We start from the raw sequence: 18,534 nt of genomic DNA on the forward strand, positions 1-18,534 counted from the left end.
TCATTTTACAGGTCTAAGATTGCTGCTAAAATGATTGACAGATGCTGCATTCTGGTGTGGTGAGTGCTTTACCATATTATTGTTTCCCATAGCTCTGGTTTTGGATTGTACAAGTCTTGAATGAATATTGGCAGCACCTTGTTTTTGTATGAATAATTGAAAACTTAGGTCTTTGAAAATGCCAAAGCCAGAAGGCAGGTTTGTGATTCGTGAATGAATCTGTAAGTTCTGAGAATCAATCTGACCTAATATTCATAGTAAATGGGAGATGAATATTAGTAATTGTGGATGAACAGAGGACTCGGCATTTTCAAGTACCCAGTGTTTGATCCTTGTCATGAAAAGGATGATCGGTCATGCATCATCCCTCTTCTTCCAAAAATTTTCAGTCTTAACTTCTATTTCTTCATGGAAACAATAATAGCAAGAATAATTCCCTTCGACCAGCGAGGTTAAATCAACGTAATGGAGTTGAAACATTCAAGGGCAGGTAAGAATTTAACTGCAACGTTCAAATGCATTTGCCACAAATGCCCTGCCAAAATTGCATTTGCCTATCATATCAGTACAGATTGACAACATTCATAACATGAACCAGTTATTTGTTAAAACTGTTATGTTCCACTATACCTACGGTGACACTATTTGAATAGGATCTCTAAACACTCACAATTTTTTACCGTTCAATTTAGCAGTGGTCGCTTACGACCTTCACATTGCTGAAGAGTAAAAATAGGATCTCAGAAGTGTTTCATCTATCACTCAGCACTTCAGTTTTTGGTATTCCTATTCAGTGATATCCTGTATTTTCTGTGCCTCAACATTGTGTTCCTCCAGTGAGGTTCCGTTTTCACCACTTATATCCTGTTTTTCATCTAGCTCACCATGGTTTTCTTGTGCCAAAGTTCCCTTTTCAGTCTCCATGCGTGCTGAAAGCCTTTCCAAAAGCTCCTGGCAGTCAATTGCTGCAACCATCACACTCAAACTAGCCCTACCCTTCCAGCAGCCAATGGCTATTGTTGATGCATCTGCTTGGATATGATCTGGTAAGGATTTGCCACCTGCTAAAAAAGGTTAGTAAGGGAATCATGTACACAAATCATTCTGAAAGGCATGGCAGATTAAATGGAGTTACTCACCTTCTCCCAAAACAATCACACAGCAGCCTAACATCAGGTTTGCTGCCTTCTGACCGAACTCAGCATCAACAAAGTCTGCAAATTTGATTGTTTTATATTGCAAAAGATGCTTGAAATCTGCTGGGGAAGCATATAGGATTTGTTTGGTAACATATGGGAGAATCACTGGCAACCCCTCTGATGATATCCTGAATGAACATGGCGCAGAGGAACCTTCTCTGGATGATTGGCGTTCCTGTGTTTAGAACAAAATCAAATAAAATAAGAAAAGGAATCCTACGTGATTCAGAAGCAAAGCAGGGTATAAATTCCGATGAAATGAATTCTTTATGGCAAAATAAAGGTCTCGTATTCAATCTAGGACAAGACATAAAAGGGTAAAAGAGGATAACCAAAGAGATGGAAAACAATATAACCATGTTTCTAAAGGTAAAAAGCACACGGCAAGGTTTGATTAAAAGAATATAAATATACTCACAAACATCTTTAGGCCAACAGAAGTTATCTTCATTTGCTGTCCAACTCGAAAATTCAGTTCCAAAACATCCTTAACTGACTTTGAAACATAATAAATTCTTTTAACATGGTTAGTTTCACTGTTTCTTGTAACAAGGTGGCCACTGAATGGGAAGGATTCATCAATACCATAAAATGTCTTAATGCTGTTTATTATAGCTTCATCTTTGAAGAAAAGAACAGGATCAACTCCTCTCCACTTGCCCTGAATCTGCAGCTTTCTCTTCTCCCCAGCTTTTGCAGAATCAATTTTCTTATCTGCAGGTGCTTGAGCTGCCTCAGAAGAAATGGTCTCCAGGGTAACTCCATCTGGTCCACCATCAACCAAATCAGCCTCTAAAGCCACTTCTGAGATTTTTTCATCAGCCTCTGAAGCCACTTCCGAGATCTTTTCATCTGCCTCTGAAGCTACTTCCAAGATCTTTTCATCTGTCCCATCTGCAGAACTACCTTCTAATCCATTTATTTCTCCAGTAGCTTGGTCCAATAAATTTTCACGTAGTCCATCATTTCTAGTTGATAAATTCCCTTGCGAACTAACAGACTTGTCCTGAATTGCTACAGTAAATATTATGAAACCAATTTGTAAATGCCTGATGAGGTTAGCAAAAGGAAAGAGTAGAGGCAAGGAATCAAAATGAATAGTTTTCACAATGGAATCAGCAAATAGCATATCTGAATCAAGATGCAGATGAAGCATCTTAGAAATGGCATATAAATTATATGCCACACCATAAACCATCCATAGCCATAGAAAGGAGATAAATTTGATTTACCTGGCAAATGAGAAACTTTGTGGAGGACAGCAATGAAAAAGGCTCCTGTGTTCTGATCATGAGGTATTATCCTCATGCAGCGTTCTAGTGGGAGATCAGAAACTTCTTCCTCCAAATTATTAGCAGAGGAAATAGGATCATCAGGCTGAACTCCATCTTCAGTATTTACATCCTCACCATTCTCACTCTTCTGGTTATTGTCAGTTGGATCCACATAATTTCTACCAGAAGGGAACATACTGGGAACAATCCCATTTATGTGGAACTTGCGAACATCCGTGTATGATGCTAACCAGACTCCCTTATCACGTATCTGATGGGCGTGGTAGAGGTTTGACATCACATGAGAAGAAGAAAAATGAAATGTTGAAAGAAAAGTTCTTTATGCAAGTATTATATTATTGTTATTAGTTGGTAGTGACATTATTTTGCTTTGATGTGGGTCTGCAGATCTATTTTGGATGTCTAGACAAGGTTGGGAGCACATAGCAAACATAAACACCCCACATTCTTCTATCAAATGAAACCATCTATTGCTATTGATAACTTAAGGGATACATGACACATTTTGCTCAGAAATGAGGCACCATATGTCAAAACTTGTTTGCATCCTAGATGCAAAATGAAATGCCTAATGCATTAGGCACACAGCAAACCACAGAAAGTGATGCAAAATCAGAATTTCTAGTTGTATAACAATAGCATGCAAAATTTCAGGAGAATGGAGTACCCAATAATGGATTTGGTGAAAATTGTAACTAACCTTCCATTTTCTTAGACCAGGGCGGCGAATTAATTGAGGTAGCTCACTTGAGACATCAACTAGTTCAACAGAACCTCCACATCTCCGTAAAATCTGAAGGAAATAGGACATGGGGTTTGAAAGGGGAAAAGTATGTTCAAACGGGATTGGAAAATCCAGCCACATTAAAAGCAGAGGAAAGAGTAATGTGAAAAACTAAAGAAAAAATTCTAATTTAATATGAATAAATTAGCTGCAAAGTGCAAGAGTACCTACTTAGACCAGGGCTGGTGTCAAAACTTCAGAACAAAGAAAATGCAAACATAAAATCAAAATTTAAATTTTATCTACTAAAAAAAAGATGTTCAGAATGGAACACCTTATCAGCTACCAAAAATGAATAACTAATTCATGCTCTAATGCACTAACCAGTTTATACATGTTAATCTTTTAGCAGTATTGGCTTGACATTATCAACATAAATTCCAATCAAAGATTCATCTTGGAGGGATGAATTATATTTATCTAATTTCATCAGCATTCAAATGTATATCTGACAACTAGAAGTTGCATTCTTTCATCTTTCTTAAAATTCACCCTGCTCAGACATCTTTAGTTTCCTTCATAATATTAGTATCCTTCTTGGGCCTCAACTTTCACTTTAATGCAGCTCCAGCACATCATATTTTAATGGATGTTATTATTTTCCTAAAAGATGATATTCTAAATCTGATGCAATTAACATAATTATGTACTACATTATTAATAAAGAAAATAAAGAGATAAATGCACCATTTTTTCTTTTTTTGATAGAACAAATATACTGTGTTAAACAAAAAGGACAACTAGATTTTTTAAAGGACTTAGATGGGCCACAACCAGGAAAGATTACCAAAATGAAAAAAAAGGAACACTAAATAAGACAGATTTAAGTTATTTTGATTTAGTACATTTTTCTCTCAGTGGTATACATTACCTCAGCAACCACAGCTTCATTTTCAACTGGATTCATAGAGCAGGTTGAGTAAACCATTCTTCCACCAACTTTTAACAGAGATAGACCTGCCACAATGCAACGATTTAGAGACTGCAACATCCACTCAATTAAAAATCTAAGGTCTTCAATAACTGATACCTCGCATGGCAATGTGAATCTGAAGGCAATGAAGTCCATTGCCCATTCCTCCATTCCTGTATAAAATATAAACGCACATAAAAATGATCTAATGAAATGTGATATTAAAAAGTGAAGGGAAGGGAAGAGCAACAGAACACAAACCATTTACGCCAGATATCAGGAGCCTTGCGCAGAGTACCATCACCACTGCAGGGAACATCGCATAGTACACGGTCAAAGAGAAGTTGAGTAATACTCTGCTCCAATTTATTTATTTCTGAACCATTTGAGATATTTTTGTGGGAACGGCAGCCAGGGAAGTGTTGACCTTCATGATTTGTGACTATCAGGTTAGCAGTGCACATTCTTTTTGTTTGGTGTATGAGAAGGTTACATCTTTGTACATCAAGATCATTTGCTAGAACCTAAAAAAAAGACAATGAAGAATTAATTCTGCATACAGAATAAAGGGTAAGAATTGTTATCAGAGCAGGCCAAAAAGCTACTCAAACAAATTAACAAGCATATCAAAATCTAACGATTCATAGTCTATAGATCATTGTAAAGTGAAGATGGAAAAGACCAAGTAAAACCTAAAGTTAAGAGAAGACAAAGAGATAAATAAATGCAAACAAACCATGGCATCAGGTAGAGTTCCTCCTTTGGCTGAGTGGTGTATAATCTCAAGCAACTGAAAAGTTTTTGAACCAGGTGCTGCACACACTGCATAAGGGATTCGCAGGAAACTGTAACTATATTTCCAATGTAAATCAGATACAGCTTCTTAGTTTAAAATTAGAGCATAATCAGAAAACAAGGTTGTAGTCTTTATAAAGAAGAAGATAAACAAAGAAAGCTATGTCAATGCATCATGAGTTTCTTACTATCAAGTACAAAGTGATGCGGATGTACATCAAGGAAGAGAGGAGGCACCTGCATAACAAGCAATTGGAGACTATAGGTGAAAAAGAAAACATTATGAAACTTGCCAAACACATTATGGCAAATTAGTGCATAATCAGTTAGCAGTAGTAAGTGGAGTCCACCTACCATGCTGACAGCCTCCTGTCTACTGATGTTCCCAATTTCAGTTTCAAGTTTCAAAAACTCATGAAACCTGAAAGTTATAATAAACAAATCATGAAACGACTAATAACTATAATATAATATAAAAAAAAATCATCAGTTGAGTATGGAAACCATTTGAAAGCACACTGAACAGCTTGCACATTAGACATACTTAGTAGCTGAAATCCAACAAAGAATCAACATGACAAAGCAAGCACTTGTAAATCACATCATTGATATTACAAGTAAAATGTAGGAAATGCATAAATGTTGCAGATGTATCATTACATTCCTCCTCTTTTCTTTCTTTTCACCTTTTTTTCCTCTTAAAGTTATAACTGTAATTGGCAGTTGCCCCAAAAGTACATCAGACCCTAAGCATGTATTTGTACAAGATGAAAATATATCCATCTATAGATAAATTCACAAGTTTTTATAACATTTGCAGCACTTATTAGTAATTGGTACAATTAACATACAGGTCTAAATAATAACCGGGATTCCTTGACTGCTGAACCCACTGTATAAATGTATAGACCAAAAAATTCATGATCACAAAATAATCCAACCATAACTAAGGCGTTATAGGAACAGCATATTTTTACATGAATTGCCGAATAAGTGATCATGTAAAACATGAGTTACCTCTCAAGAGTTTGGTTCTTCCTTATCTGCATGCGTGAAAAATTGGATTGCCATGCAAGATTATCAGGGTACCAAGGCAACGGTTTGATAGGCTCCAAATCACCCCCCTCAATAGCCTGCAAAAAGTAGTGCGCAACAGCCAAAAGACAGTTAAGTATAACACCATTAAAATTAAGATATCCTGAACAGAAAGCAAAACCATCCCACTTACTTCAGCTTGAAGAGATTTCATAAAGTCATTCTCTAACTGTGAACGAATATCCTCACAAAATTGGCTACTGCAAAACATTACTAAAGATATTACTAAGCAAAGAAATGGCTTTTACAATCAAAACTCAAAACCCAGATCTTCAAAATTAAAAAAAAAAAAAAAAAACCTACGTGGAATTAATTCTGAAAGCAGCAGGCAATGGTTTTCTAAGCATTTCCATGAAAGCATCCCATTCTTCAGGAGAAACAATCCCTTGTTCCTACCATACAAAAAAAAAAAAAAAGCACAAAAGCAAAACAAAAATTACATAAAACACTTCCATTTTCACATATAGATAAAACAAAAAAAAAACTTATAAAAGTATATAATTTACTTTGTAATATTCATCAAAGGAAGGGTTTTGGGTGGCAAAAGGCTGCCAAGCTTGGTTATGAGAGTTGGGATTATTAGGGTCAGATGAAGAATCCGTTTTTGGTCGTTTCCAAACATTTTCTCTGCTTTGTTTGAAATGTTTTCTTTGAGTACGAGACCCTCTCCGACCTCCCATTGTTTCTACTTCTTCTTCTTCTTCTTCTTTTGGATGGTGGCCGCCGCCGAGGCTTTAAGAGGAGAGAATGAGGGTGGGATTTGTTAATTTTGTTGCTTCTCTGTTATTTTGTCATAAAAACATGGGCTTTCAACTTAGCCCATTTGGTACTTCAAGTTCAACTGCCACAAAGACAGGCTTTAGGAACCAGAAACAAAGATTTGGTGCTGTCGTTTCTGAAACCAAATCCAGTAACCGGGAGGTGTTGGGTTGGTTGGGTAGTTGACAGGCTACCTGCCTACCTTTGTAGTTCGCCTACATTTTCTGGCTAATGATCCAAGAATTAGAAAGTTGGGTTGAGTTCAAGAATAATATTGCAGCATCTAAGCTGATAATTGAAGTTGGGCTCAGTTAGAGTCTCAATCTCCAATTACCGTTCCTAAGTAACATATCCAATGCTAGGATTTAAAAGGGGTAACTTTTGTCAATTGGGCTCCAATTGCACTTAAACAGTGCCAAAACCAATGATGTGCATTGTCGAAGGCTGGATGAAAAAAAATCCACTAGCCGACCTGACCTGCTTTTAAGATTCTTCCTACTCTCGAGAAAGTTGATCATATTCTTATCCCATCCTCCTTTGAAATTTATCTCATTCATAACAAAAGTGACGGCACAATTGGCCAAACATATTTTCTTCTATCCGCATCTTCAGCCTACTGTCTCCACATTGGGTTTAAAATAAAAATGAAAAAGGCACTTTCCCAAAGAAAAAAGGGTCTTCCCGGAAACATGCATTATTTCATTTTTTTGGCAAAATCTAATGTCTTGAGATAAGCCTGTTAGAGGCATCTATCAAACAAAAAAATGAATGAAATCCCTAAAGAAGCTTTCTTTTAGTTGAAAAAAGTTTAGAAGCAGAAAATTTTATCTCATCTTAAAAGTTAAGATAAACCGTTAACTTAATTAAAATACATTAAATTTTTGTTTATGAATTTTTTATATTTAAATATCATTTATCAGTAAAAAATAATGAAAAATTTAAATCTTGGGGTTACTTCACTCAATAAATTTTTTTTTTTTTTACCACTTCTGTCCACCCTCACTGGCCCCCTAGAGAAGCTTTTCAAAAGATTTATTTGCCACCATTCATTACTCGGCCTGGTGACATTAATATTGTTTGTGAACCCTGTAGGTTTGCGTTTGAATTCAAACAATTCTGTTTTTGTTTTTTAAAGAGCCAATATTTTTCATTTAAGGGTTGCTTATTTGCAGGGATAACGTTCTCAAATGGCTAAAAGGGCGACAAATTTGATCAGCAAGGCCATCCAATTTTGATCCCACTCATCCAATCTACGCTGTTTAGGATGTGGTCACTATCAAGTAGTAGATATTCAAATGAAAGCCCATTAACTGATGTGTGTTCCATTTTGTTCTCAAAGATAAGATATTATTATTTCCCCGACAATTTCATTGGTTTTTTGTGACTAAAAGTTCAGCTTGTGAGTTTGGCCAAAACAACAGTTCAAACTTGTAAGTAAATTTTATGTGGGTTTTTGAGTCAACAACATATTATGATCAAGTGTCGATTTAGATGAATAATAAAATTAATTTACATGAAATTAAAAAAAATTATTATAATTATGATCGAAAAAAATTACATTAAATTTAGAAGATTCAATGAAAATATTGCATTATATTTTATCAAATACACTTCATTATATTAATATTTAAATTTTATTAGTGATTTTTAAAATTTAATTGCACGCTCCTTTGGATCCAAATCCGTTCATTTAAGAAAAAAAAAAAACAGATTGTGAATAAAGACAAAGACAGCCGCATCCTACATGAAATTAGGGATTTTTTTTTCTTTATGATTTCTATTTAATAAATTTCAGGTAAATTTCATAAATAATCATTAAATTTTGGCCATTTTTCAGTTATGCCACTATTCTTTAATTTATTCTGTTAAGGTCACTAAACTTTGTTAAAAATCTCTAATTTAATCATTCTGACCTATTTCATCCAAAAAAAAAAATCATTTAAACAATTAAGGGAAAAATAATTCATTGAATTTACCAAGACTTTTTTTACATAATTTAACAAGATCTTAAAAGCATGAAATATAACAAGATCCGAGATCATAAATTTATACAAAAGCATAAATTTAAAATGTTCATAAATTTTTAATGTGAAATTACAAACGTTATAATATCTTTATTAAAATTTAATGTTTTTATCAAACCTAACATATTATATACAAAATTAAGATCACATCATATGCGCATTTAGTCCCAAATCTATGTATATATACTTTATATTTATTAAAATGAAATAAAATGATGACAGAGTCGAAGAAGACCATTGGTTGAATACGTTCAAAAACAAGTCCATTGATGACTATTGGTTTTTTTTTTTTTTTTTTGGAAAGATAATAAGGATATTTGTTTATGATAGCATGGTGGATGTCGTAATTGTTGAGCCACTCATTGGGGACACCCACACACCACCATCCCCCACAACCACAGCAACCTATGGATTGTTGTTGCGGTGACCACTTATCCAAACGTCTTCGCTTGCCTTCTGTTGTCATAGCAAAAGCCCTGTAACTTGTTGACACCCATGCAATAAAAGAAGAAATTGGCTTCTCTCTTCTCTCTTGGCTACTCAAATGAAATTTTGCTTAGTGGGTTCTAAGAAATTTTACCAAAATTCTTCCCTTGCTGAGTTGTTTGTTGAAATAATTAGTATCTTTTACTTTTACATATACAAATATTCTTTTGTATTTGGACAAATTTTTAAACAATTTAAAATAATATTATAAACAACCATTCTCACCATCATAAGATTCATATCCCTCCATAATTTTTTTAAAATTTAATTTATTTGATTATTTATTTGATAAAAATAACATTATATTTATAAATTTTTTTGGATTCGTAGCCTTGATAATTTTAATATCATGTCAATTAATCTAATAAATAACCGGGATATCTGCATAGTTCTAAGATTTAATACATCCAACTAGTTTAAAAACCCATTATTTTGCTTTTGTTGACCATTTTTGTTGGCATTGTTTAAAAGAAAACCCATTCAAAAAGCCTAAATTGGTCTATTTTCACACACCCCATCCACGCTTGTCTCTCCAAAAAATGTCTGTCTTTCCTGGGCTACTCTTTCTCCTACTAGTGACCATGGCCGCTGCAGGCCCTCTCCGGCTCCGGCCAGGGTTTTACTCTGATACATGTCCACCAGCGGAATTTATAGTCAGAGATGTGATGAGGAAGGCCATGATTAGGGAACCCAGAAGCGTTGCCTCAGTCATGCGCTTTCAATTCCATGATTGCTTTGTTAATGTAAACTTTTTAACAAATCAAAGACCTCATATTTTTCCATGTTTACCTTTTCTTGTTACTTTGTACATGACTTTGTTTATCTCTTTTACAGGGTTGTGATGCTTCTTTGCTGCTAGATGATACACCGAACATGCTTGGGGAAAAACTAGCTCTTTCCAATATAAATTCGCTAAGATCTTTCGAAGTTGTTGATGAGGTCAAGGAAGCCTTAGAGAAGGCCTGTCCTGGAATAGTCTCTTGTGCAGATATCATAATCATGGCCGCAAGAGATGCCGTTGCTCTGGTAACTATCGTTAGCTTTGTCCTGTTTGAGTTAACTTTGTTAAAAAAGTTTCAAAGTGAGGCCGTACTTTGCGATTAAGAGAGTTTCCATTTTGTGTAATATACCAAAAAGTGATGTGATTCTTACTGTGTTTATAATCCAGACTGGAGGACCCGATTGGGTAGTGAGGCTGGGAAGAAAAGATAGCTTAACAGCCAGTCAAGAAGACTCAAACAATATAATGCCGAGCCCAAGAGCAAATGCAAGTTTTCTCATTGATCTCTTCTGGCAATTCAATCTATCTGTCAAGGATCTTGTAGCCCTATCTGGATCACACTCTGTTGGCAAAGCCAGGTGCTTCTCAATCATGTTCAGGCTCTACAACCAATCTGGCTCGGGCAAGCCTGACCCTACCATCGAACCAGGGTTTAGAGAAAAGCTAGACAAGCTTTGTCCACTTGGTGGAGATGAAAATGTAACCGGAGCTCTTGATGCAACACCTAGATTGTTTGATAACCAATATTTCAAAGACTTGGTTGCAGGGAGAGGATTTCTGAATTCGGATCAAACCCTTTTCACATTTCCTCAGACTAGAAAATATGTTAAGCTTTTTAGCTATGACCAGAATGAATTTTTCAAAGCCTTCATTAAGGGAATGTTGAAGATGGGTGACTTGCAGTCCGGGAAGCCTGGTGAGATAAGAACCAATTGCAGGGTGGTCAATAGCCGGCCTGTGGATGTATTACTGGAATCTTGAAGGAAGAAATTTTATTGTATTTGAAGCCATTAATAGAATAGAATAGTTCTAGAATTGATAATATGACACGCAATAAGGCTAGAAAATTCATATCTCTAATCTTATCATAACTAAGATGCAATGAATTAGTGAATTATGCAAATATCAAAGACTTTATCTTCAGATATTTTTATTTGGGGGAAAGGTGGGGAGTAATTGCCAATTTTTCTGGCTTGAGTGCCAAAACTGGAGTACTGAAGGCAAGACTTTGCCATTTTCCGTATAGCCACAGAATCGTGAGAACAAAGTTGTTGTACTTTAAAACAATAATGCACAAGATGCCAAACCAGCTAACCTTTTCAGTGTAATTGTCCGTTTCTTACGTATTTAAAAAGAAAGTTTCATCTGTCAAGCGGTGAGAAGCAGAGCGTAAATAAAAGAGGGCCATTGGAACATGGAAGCACCATGAAGCCTTCATAATGTCCTGCTGTTTGTAGATCAGATGTCGACCTTTCAAAAGAATGAATGCAAATAACGGAGGCCCATGCTCCATAGTGTCAACTTAGAGAGAAGTTTTACGGGGGATTGCATTCTTCTTGTAGAGAAAGTTTCGTTATAAAAATTTATTTCTAGAAAGATAAGGGTTATGCCCTTGGGATCCAACATGTGCTCCATAACGCAAAAATTTACACCACTTCCAACCTCCACGTTAAGTTTTTCTCTGTTTTTCATGGGAAATGTCTAGTTTTTCCCCATTTTATAGATAAGGTTCCCTTGCATGGAAAATATCATGTATTGAAAATTATAAAAAAAATTAACGGATTCATTTCCACCCACCAACATTGAAAATTTCATGGGTTGCTCAACACCATGAACCTGCACTGCCTTGTGAACCAATCCTTGGCATCCTCTTCAAGTGGGCCCACGCTACCTTGGGAGGTACAACACCGCAATATCCTCAGGTCCACACGATAATACCCCTATAGAGTGGCTCCTGATATCACTCATCAAAAGCCTAGGCCTCAAGGCCCTCAACCCAAAAAGACTATCCTTTAGGTCAAGACGAACTAGCCTCTTCATCCGATTAAACACATTGGGAACTCAACACACTCATGGCCACGTTACACATTGCCCTGACTTCCATGTTCATGCAGAAAACACTAGTAAAATTTAGCTCGGTACTACATTTTTTAATGATTATATAATTATAAACTAACCAAGCCCAGGTTTCATTATGCTAACAATTTGAACCAAGAACAATTGATTGTAACCAAATGCTTTAGAGACGGGGTAGGCAAAGTAACCAACTAGGTAATATAAATTGTTCGACCAAATATACATATATATATATATATATAATTGTGGAATATACACTCAATTTCGAACATATGCCACCCAAGCAGTGGCACGATGGGTGCCCCATCCAAAACAAACCAAAAGAGAACTGGAAAAATATAGATTTAACAGCACATAATAAAACCAATATAATATGATGGATGGGATTACTGAAGATACCAAGCCCACATGTTGCTTTGACATTCCCTAACCAAAATAAATTTCAGGGGAAATTGCAGAATTCATGGACGCATTCAAGCTTTGCATGTAGGATTAAAATTGTGAGCATTAAGAACATGCTTTTGCAAGTTAGGAAATAAAATGTCAGAATGCAATCTAATCAGTAATTAACCATTCATATAGTAACCAGAAGAATAGGTAAACAACCCACAACATAATGTCACAAAAATTTAAAGCATATAGTTCATGTGATACCCCAAAAAATCATTGTTAAATCTTTGAAAATTGAACAATCAAAATTACCTCATCCTATGATAAGATTTTAGAATAAGCATTGCACAACCGACCAAAATACAGAACCTTGTGGGCACAATTAAGCTGCAATGGATGGCTTAGAGGCAGCAGAGAGCCTGGATCTCTTCTTGGCCAAGCTCTCGCTCCTGCGTTCACGCTGCTCCTTCAGCCTCTGGGCAAGGAGCTTCTGGTACTCAGCAGCATCAGCTTTGGCCTTTGCAACTCTCTTCTTCTTCTCTGAGATTCTGGCACGCTTCCTTTGTAAAGTCAAAGGAGTCACCAGCCTCTGAATTTTGGGAGCCTTGCTGACTTTCTTACCTGCGTCCCAGAAAATGATTATGATTGTCAAATTGGAGGCAACTCCCATCATTATCTTATAAGGGCATACTTTCCCAAATAGTAAAATCACAAATAAAAATTTTCTTCCCCTGACAACTAGGAACACAAATAAATATTTTGCACTCACCAGATTTGGTTGTAAAGGTTCGGCGATAAGTATTAACATATTTCCGAACATCATCCTCCTTAGAGAGGTTGAACAACTTCCGGATTTTTGATGCTCTCTTTGGACCCCTCATTCTTGGCTTCTCAGTGTCAGTCAATCCAGGAAGATCATTTTCACCCTTCTTCACAATAACCAAGTTCAGAACTGAAAGATCTTGACTAACAATGCATCCACGAACTGACTTCCTCCTGCGCTCTCCATTTCTCCTACCATACCCACGGAAGCAGGGAGTACCTGTTCAGAAAAAAATTCAATAAATAAAAAATCCATATAAGAAAAACATTTGTACACAGATAAAAAAGGAACAAATTTGCACAGACCACAGACCTCTGTGAAGCAAAAGACGAACACGGCCAGGAGTGAGAACTCCTTGCTTCATTGGAAAACCTTGCTTGTCACAGCCTCCCATGATCTTGAATACATAGCCCTTAAACTCCTGTTAAATGATAATAATAGAAGAACAAATTGCAGTTAAGAAGGCCAGATGCACTAGCAGAAACTTGAGACAGAGAAAGATTAGATAGAAGTAACTTGGTAACATACCTCACCCAGAGCATCACCACTGACTTCTTGTGAGATCCTCTTGTCAAAAAAAGCTCGGCTGTGATTCAAAGTTCAATGTGAGAAAGTTTTCTTCTTGACAATTATAACTTGCATTTCAAATGCTTGCGAATACAATCACAGTCAAACCAAGCCACTAACATGTATTACCGCACGGTGAACAAGAAAAAACTAAGATAAAAAGATAGTGTACAGTTGAATTTCCTTTATGTTTCCCTTGCATTAGGTAAATTGTATAAAGATGGAGCTTACAGAAGAAAACACCATTATACAAATAGAAAGTTGTGCCAAAAGAAACTATTAATTAACAAAATAATCAGCACCAAATTTAACAGATGCGCAGTCATCTTATAAAATACAAGACATTGTTTTCCTTAACATGCTTGTCAATGCTCTTTCATTATATAATGACAGCTACTATATCCAGTAGGAATCCGCCACTTCATTCTAAATCCAAACTTCATAACATAAATGGAAAAAGAAAAGATTTTTTACTCTTTAACAATGTCTAAGTCTGCTACACAAAACCCAACTTTCAAATACAAGTGAAAACCCCTTAAAATTTTGATCCTTTTTGTCGTTGTTACATAACATTTATGCCTCAAATCATATACGTCAAAATTTCATAAGCAAAAACTATACATTTTAATTTGTTTCTCAAAGAAGAAAAAGAAAAGAGGAAGGAAGATACAGTTTCTGGTCATCGTCTATTTCCAGCTTCTTCTGGCAACCAGTGGTGGGATTTGCAATGTTGAACTGAAATAAACAAAGAAAAAATCAACAAAATTTAAAAGAATAAACAAAACCTAAAAAGGATTGAAAAAAAAAACCTTCATTTTTGTTTGATGGGTCTTTTGGCTACAGCCTAGGGGAGAAATGCCGCTGCCGCTGCTGCTCTCTTTCACAAATGACGGCTAGGGTTTTTGTCGAGGTGTGAGATGTCAAAAAGAGTGCTTTGGTGTTGTTAAAGAAGACTATAAGTTTGTCTGAGTCAGACCAGATTCATCCACGTGGAATTTTGTGGGTCTGGATCTAAAGGTTGGGCTTTGGGTTAATCTGTTAAATGGGCTTACGTGGACCAACCATACATGGGCCTTGATTTCTTGACTTGAGAATGATCCCCTACTTCCCTCGTGGTTCTATAATATTTTAATTTTATTTCTTCACATCGTACCAAACAAAACGATTCTTTTTTCTTTTCTGGTTAAAACTTATCCACCAACACTTTCCCATCCAACTACTGAATTGAAATATGATCCACCGAGCAGGTTTGTGCTTGACAGCATTTAACAATTATACTATTTATATCACCTTTCTTGTCCATATTCAAGTATATAATATGCTCATACTTTTTCTTATGACCATGACATTCATGTTTCTATATTGCCATTACTTGGATTAGTATCAAATCAACTCATTGCAGGTTTGTTCATGGAATTGCTTTTGCGTAGAATTGCAATTTCAAGCTCATATGATATTCTATAATTTCCCCCATGTGAGCAGAAGCCATTGGGAAGACAGGTTAATCAACAATGGAAAATGAAAACAGGCTTTCATGCTAAGGAAAAGCAACACCATCCACTGAAACAGATTCTCTTCAGCCATGAAAACAATGCCTAATGTTCAAAGTGCTTTTTTCTTTGAATCTTCAGTAAGGTTGGTTTTGCGAAGTCACATTGACTTTTTACACTCGCAATACAGAGACAAAATCACCACTTGCCTCTATATCATCTATATCTGCATCAGCATCAATGTCATCAAGATCCACGCTACCACCAAGTAATTGACTTCCAACTTTGGGGCCCTCACCAGGTTTCCTAGCCTCATCAATTATAGACAATATTTCTTTAATAATTTGAGATTGATCATTTTCTTCTTTACTTTCCAGGTTGCGATCCTCTCCTTCCACGAATTCTATTGGCAAATTCTTTAAAAACCATGGGTGCTGCTTGATTTCTGGTATGGTTATTATCTGTTACAGATTTAAAAGAAAGTGAATATACTTAGGAGGAGCAATTGATAGCAAAAGTAATTAAAATGTGTTTACCTTTTCTGGGTTTGCTACAAAAATCCTGGATAGCAGATGTCTACACTCCTTGGAAACTCGAACGTAGTCAGGAATAGAATAGTGGACACTCAGAATCCGCTGCCATAAACCAATTACCAATAAACTAAGATATCTACAAGATATGGAAGAGGGCTGCTACCAACTAACCTGAATTGTTTTTCTGAAGTTTCTTGGATCTTCAGGGTCTTCAAAAGGATAAGCTCCAACCAGCATGACATACAAAGTAACCCCACAAGACCAAACATCAGCAATCTGCAATTTTCAAAGATAAAACACTGATCATCAATTTCTTGTGGCCAATACTAGGTCTTAATGTGATAACAACTTAACAAAGGGAACAAGAATTTACCTTCCCATCATATTCTTTTCTAGACAAGACTTCTGGAGCAATGTAGGCTGGGGTTCCTACTGTTGATTTGGGCTGGGAATGAAAAACACTTGACTGAAACATGCAGTACAAAGTTAATAATTGGCTTTATGTTAAGTGGATAAGATGCTGAATAATAAGTAGGTTCATTGCCTTAGAGTAGCCAAAGTCACATATTTTGAGTCGCGGTGCAGTGCTCCCATCTAATAGTGTGTTTTCCAGCTTAAGATCTCTATGACAAATTTGCTGTGTGAATAGGGAAAAAATTCTCAATTAATTAGATAGATGAAAGTGGCAAACTATTTTCAGAATTAGAGAAATCCAGTATACAGTAATTAAGGCCATACCATTGCGTGGCAATAACTCACTCCTGAAATCAGTTGTTGAAAGAAAAATCTTGCCTGATGAAGTAAAAGAACAACAGTAAATTAACGAAAAAAGAAAGAATGAAATTTAATAAAACACTACATAACATGTGAAAATGAGAAAATGTTGCCATCATGCTGGATTCTTAGTTCCTGTGACTAGGGTTCAATCTTTAGCAATCTCAAATACCAAAAAAAAAAAGGAAAAAAGAAGAGAAAATGTTTATAGAATATACCTCATCCTCACTGAATCGACCAGCACTGCATATTCTTTCAAAAAGTTCTCCTCCAGCAGCATATTCCATAACTATGGCAAGATGAGTTGGTGTTAATAGGACCTGTAAAGCCAAAAAAAAAAAATGAAGAAGAGCCACTTAGAAGGACTGCTACATAGAAGAACTGTGAAGTAATTTGAAATGATTTCTCAATCATATCCAGCAAGACTAAAACAATTTCAACTTCACCACTTCAAGCAATTGATAAACATGTATACTTTGTCTTATATCTTTTGCTTTTTTGAAAGGCATTGAAACATTCAAATAGTTTTTTTTTCTCCTTGCATTAAACATATCAAGAAACCATTGACTTTAGCCCTGTTCAATTGCCAATGCAGGGGAAGAAAAACAATATAGTTTCATTTGAAGATCACAAACCCCCAACTCCTTTCTTTAAATCTTGTCAAGTAAACTTAAATTTCAATCAAACACTAATGAAGAATGAGCTTCTGATCACTGCTTTTTTTTTTCAGGTGTGAAAGCAGTACATATTTACCTCCTTGAATCTTATTATATTGGGATGCTTCAAGGACCTATGGTTCATAATCTCCCTTTGAACATGCTCATCAATCTGTACAACCAAGAAACCTCATGAAATCAATCCCATAAACTCAAAAAGAGACGCAACACAAATCAGCATATCAACAAAAAAAAGCCAACAAATACAAGTCCATGAACATTAACCTTGGAGAGAGCAAGTGAAACGAAGCTAAAAACAAAATCTAGTATATACCTTAGGGCCTCTTTCAATTTACTTGACAGCATAAAGCTCACCATTCCATTTATCCCTTACCAGCTTAGCAACACCAAAGTTCCCTGACCCAATATCCTTCAGTATCTCATACCGCTCCATTGATTTCCAGGCCAACTCCCAGACAATATCAAAAGACAGCAGCAGCTATATGAATCTTCTTTGTTGGTTTTTTCTCCTTCTTCCAAGTGGTTTTTGATTTTGTGGGATAGCTCTGCTGAAACCAAAGGGCCACGATGATACATGTAACGAGACCGTCGAAATAGTGTCAACGCTATAGAGTCAAGAAGAGCAGACATTACACGTGGCACATAATTAGAGTTTAGAATATCAAGCAGAACTTAAACAGGTTGGGCATCGACGTAGCTTGCCCTCTCGTTTACGTTACCTCCGTCTACTCTCTTCTGCTTCTGTATTGTGGTAAAATATCATCATCCATTTTTGAAGGTCAAATTTACAAAAAAAAAAAAAAAAAAAGTATAAAATTTTAATAATACCCCAAAGATTTGAACTTTAAATTTTTTATTTTAAAAATTTTAAATTCAAACCTTGATATAAATTAGATGAAATTTAGTTGAGAAACAATTAACCGAGAGTCATAAATTGTTATTTTTTTATTTTCACAAATTTTTAAAGAATTATTGATTTTAATATATTTAAAATTAAACATAAAATTGACGATTCATCATTTTTAATAAAATAATAATGAAACAATTTTGAAATATAAAATAAAAATGTTTGA

At 35.6% G+C, this 18,534-nt stretch overlaps 4 protein-coding genes across 5 annotated transcripts; 1 reads left to right on the plus strand and 3 right to left on the minus strand.

Annotated features, from left to right (window-relative positions):
• Positions 1 to 421: 421 nt before the first annotated feature.
• On the minus strand, positions 422 to 6,836 carry LOC111291693 (uncharacterized). Its single transcript, XM_022883585.2, has 15 exons — positions 6,588 to 6,836; positions 6,385 to 6,473; positions 6,215 to 6,281; positions 6,004 to 6,119; positions 5,341 to 5,407; positions 5,175 to 5,223; positions 4,928 to 5,013; positions 4,453 to 4,715; positions 4,309 to 4,364; positions 4,150 to 4,235; positions 3,195 to 3,287; positions 2,432 to 2,744; positions 1,618 to 2,213; positions 1,140 to 1,374; positions 422 to 1,061 (listed from the first exon to the last, which is right to left on the minus strand). The coding sequence occupies exons 1-15, from the start codon at positions 6,759 to 6,761 to the stop codon at positions 787 to 789; spliced, it is 2,565 nt and encodes an 854-aa protein (XP_022739320.2). The 5' UTR covers positions 6,762 to 6,836; the 3' UTR covers positions 422 to 786.
• Positions 6,837 to 9,588: 2,752 nt separating this feature from the next.
• Positions 9,589 to 11,276, plus strand: LOC111291695 (peroxidase 17-like). The gene is made up of 3 exons (XM_022883589.2): positions 9,589 to 10,093; positions 10,185 to 10,376; positions 10,519 to 11,276. Exons 1-3 carry the CDS (start codon positions 9,890 to 9,892, stop codon positions 11,110 to 11,112), a joined length of 990 nt encoding a protein of 329 aa, XP_022739324.2. The 5' UTR covers positions 9,589 to 9,889; the 3' UTR covers positions 11,113 to 11,276.
• Positions 11,277 to 12,756: 1,480 nt separating this feature from the next.
• LOC111291696 (small ribosomal subunit protein eS6-like) lies at positions 12,757 to 14,863 on the minus strand. Its single transcript, XM_022883590.2, has 6 exons — positions 14,797 to 14,863; positions 14,658 to 14,722; positions 13,949 to 14,006; positions 13,733 to 13,841; positions 13,367 to 13,639; positions 12,757 to 13,218 (listed from the first exon to the last, which is right to left on the minus strand). Exons 1-6 carry the CDS (start codon positions 14,800 to 14,802, stop codon positions 12,980 to 12,982), a joined length of 750 nt encoding a protein of 249 aa, XP_022739325.1. The 5' UTR covers positions 14,803 to 14,863; the 3' UTR covers positions 12,757 to 12,979.
• Positions 14,864 to 15,419: 556 nt separating this feature from the next.
• On the minus strand, positions 15,420 to 18,048 carry LOC111291694 (serine/threonine-protein kinase SAPK2-like). 2 transcript variants are annotated; one of them, XM_022883587.2, is made up of 9 exons: positions 17,775 to 18,048; positions 17,538 to 17,612; positions 17,003 to 17,104; positions 16,749 to 16,802; positions 16,555 to 16,647; positions 16,384 to 16,476; positions 16,182 to 16,286; positions 16,014 to 16,112; positions 15,420 to 15,938 (listed from the first exon to the last, which is right to left on the minus strand). In XM_022883587.2, exons 2-9 carry the CDS (start codon positions 17,583 to 17,585, stop codon positions 15,651 to 15,653), a joined length of 882 nt encoding a protein of 293 aa, XP_022739322.2. In that variant the 5' UTR covers positions 17,586 to 17,612; positions 17,775 to 18,048; the 3' UTR covers positions 15,420 to 15,650. The 2 variants fall into 2 exon arrangements, with proteins under 2 accessions (XP_022739322.2, XP_022739323.2); XM_022883588.2 differs by having other exon boundaries at positions 17,835 to 18,034.
• Positions 18,049 to 18,534: the final 486 nt, after the last annotated feature.

This window comes from Durio zibethinus, chromosome 10 (genome assembly GCF_047325235.1).
Source record: "Durio zibethinus cultivar Kanyao isolate XHJ-2024 chromosome 10, ASM4732523v1, whole genome shotgun sequence".
NCBI classification, from domain to species: Eukaryota; Viridiplantae; Streptophyta; class Magnoliopsida; order Malvales; family Malvaceae; genus Durio; species Durio zibethinus.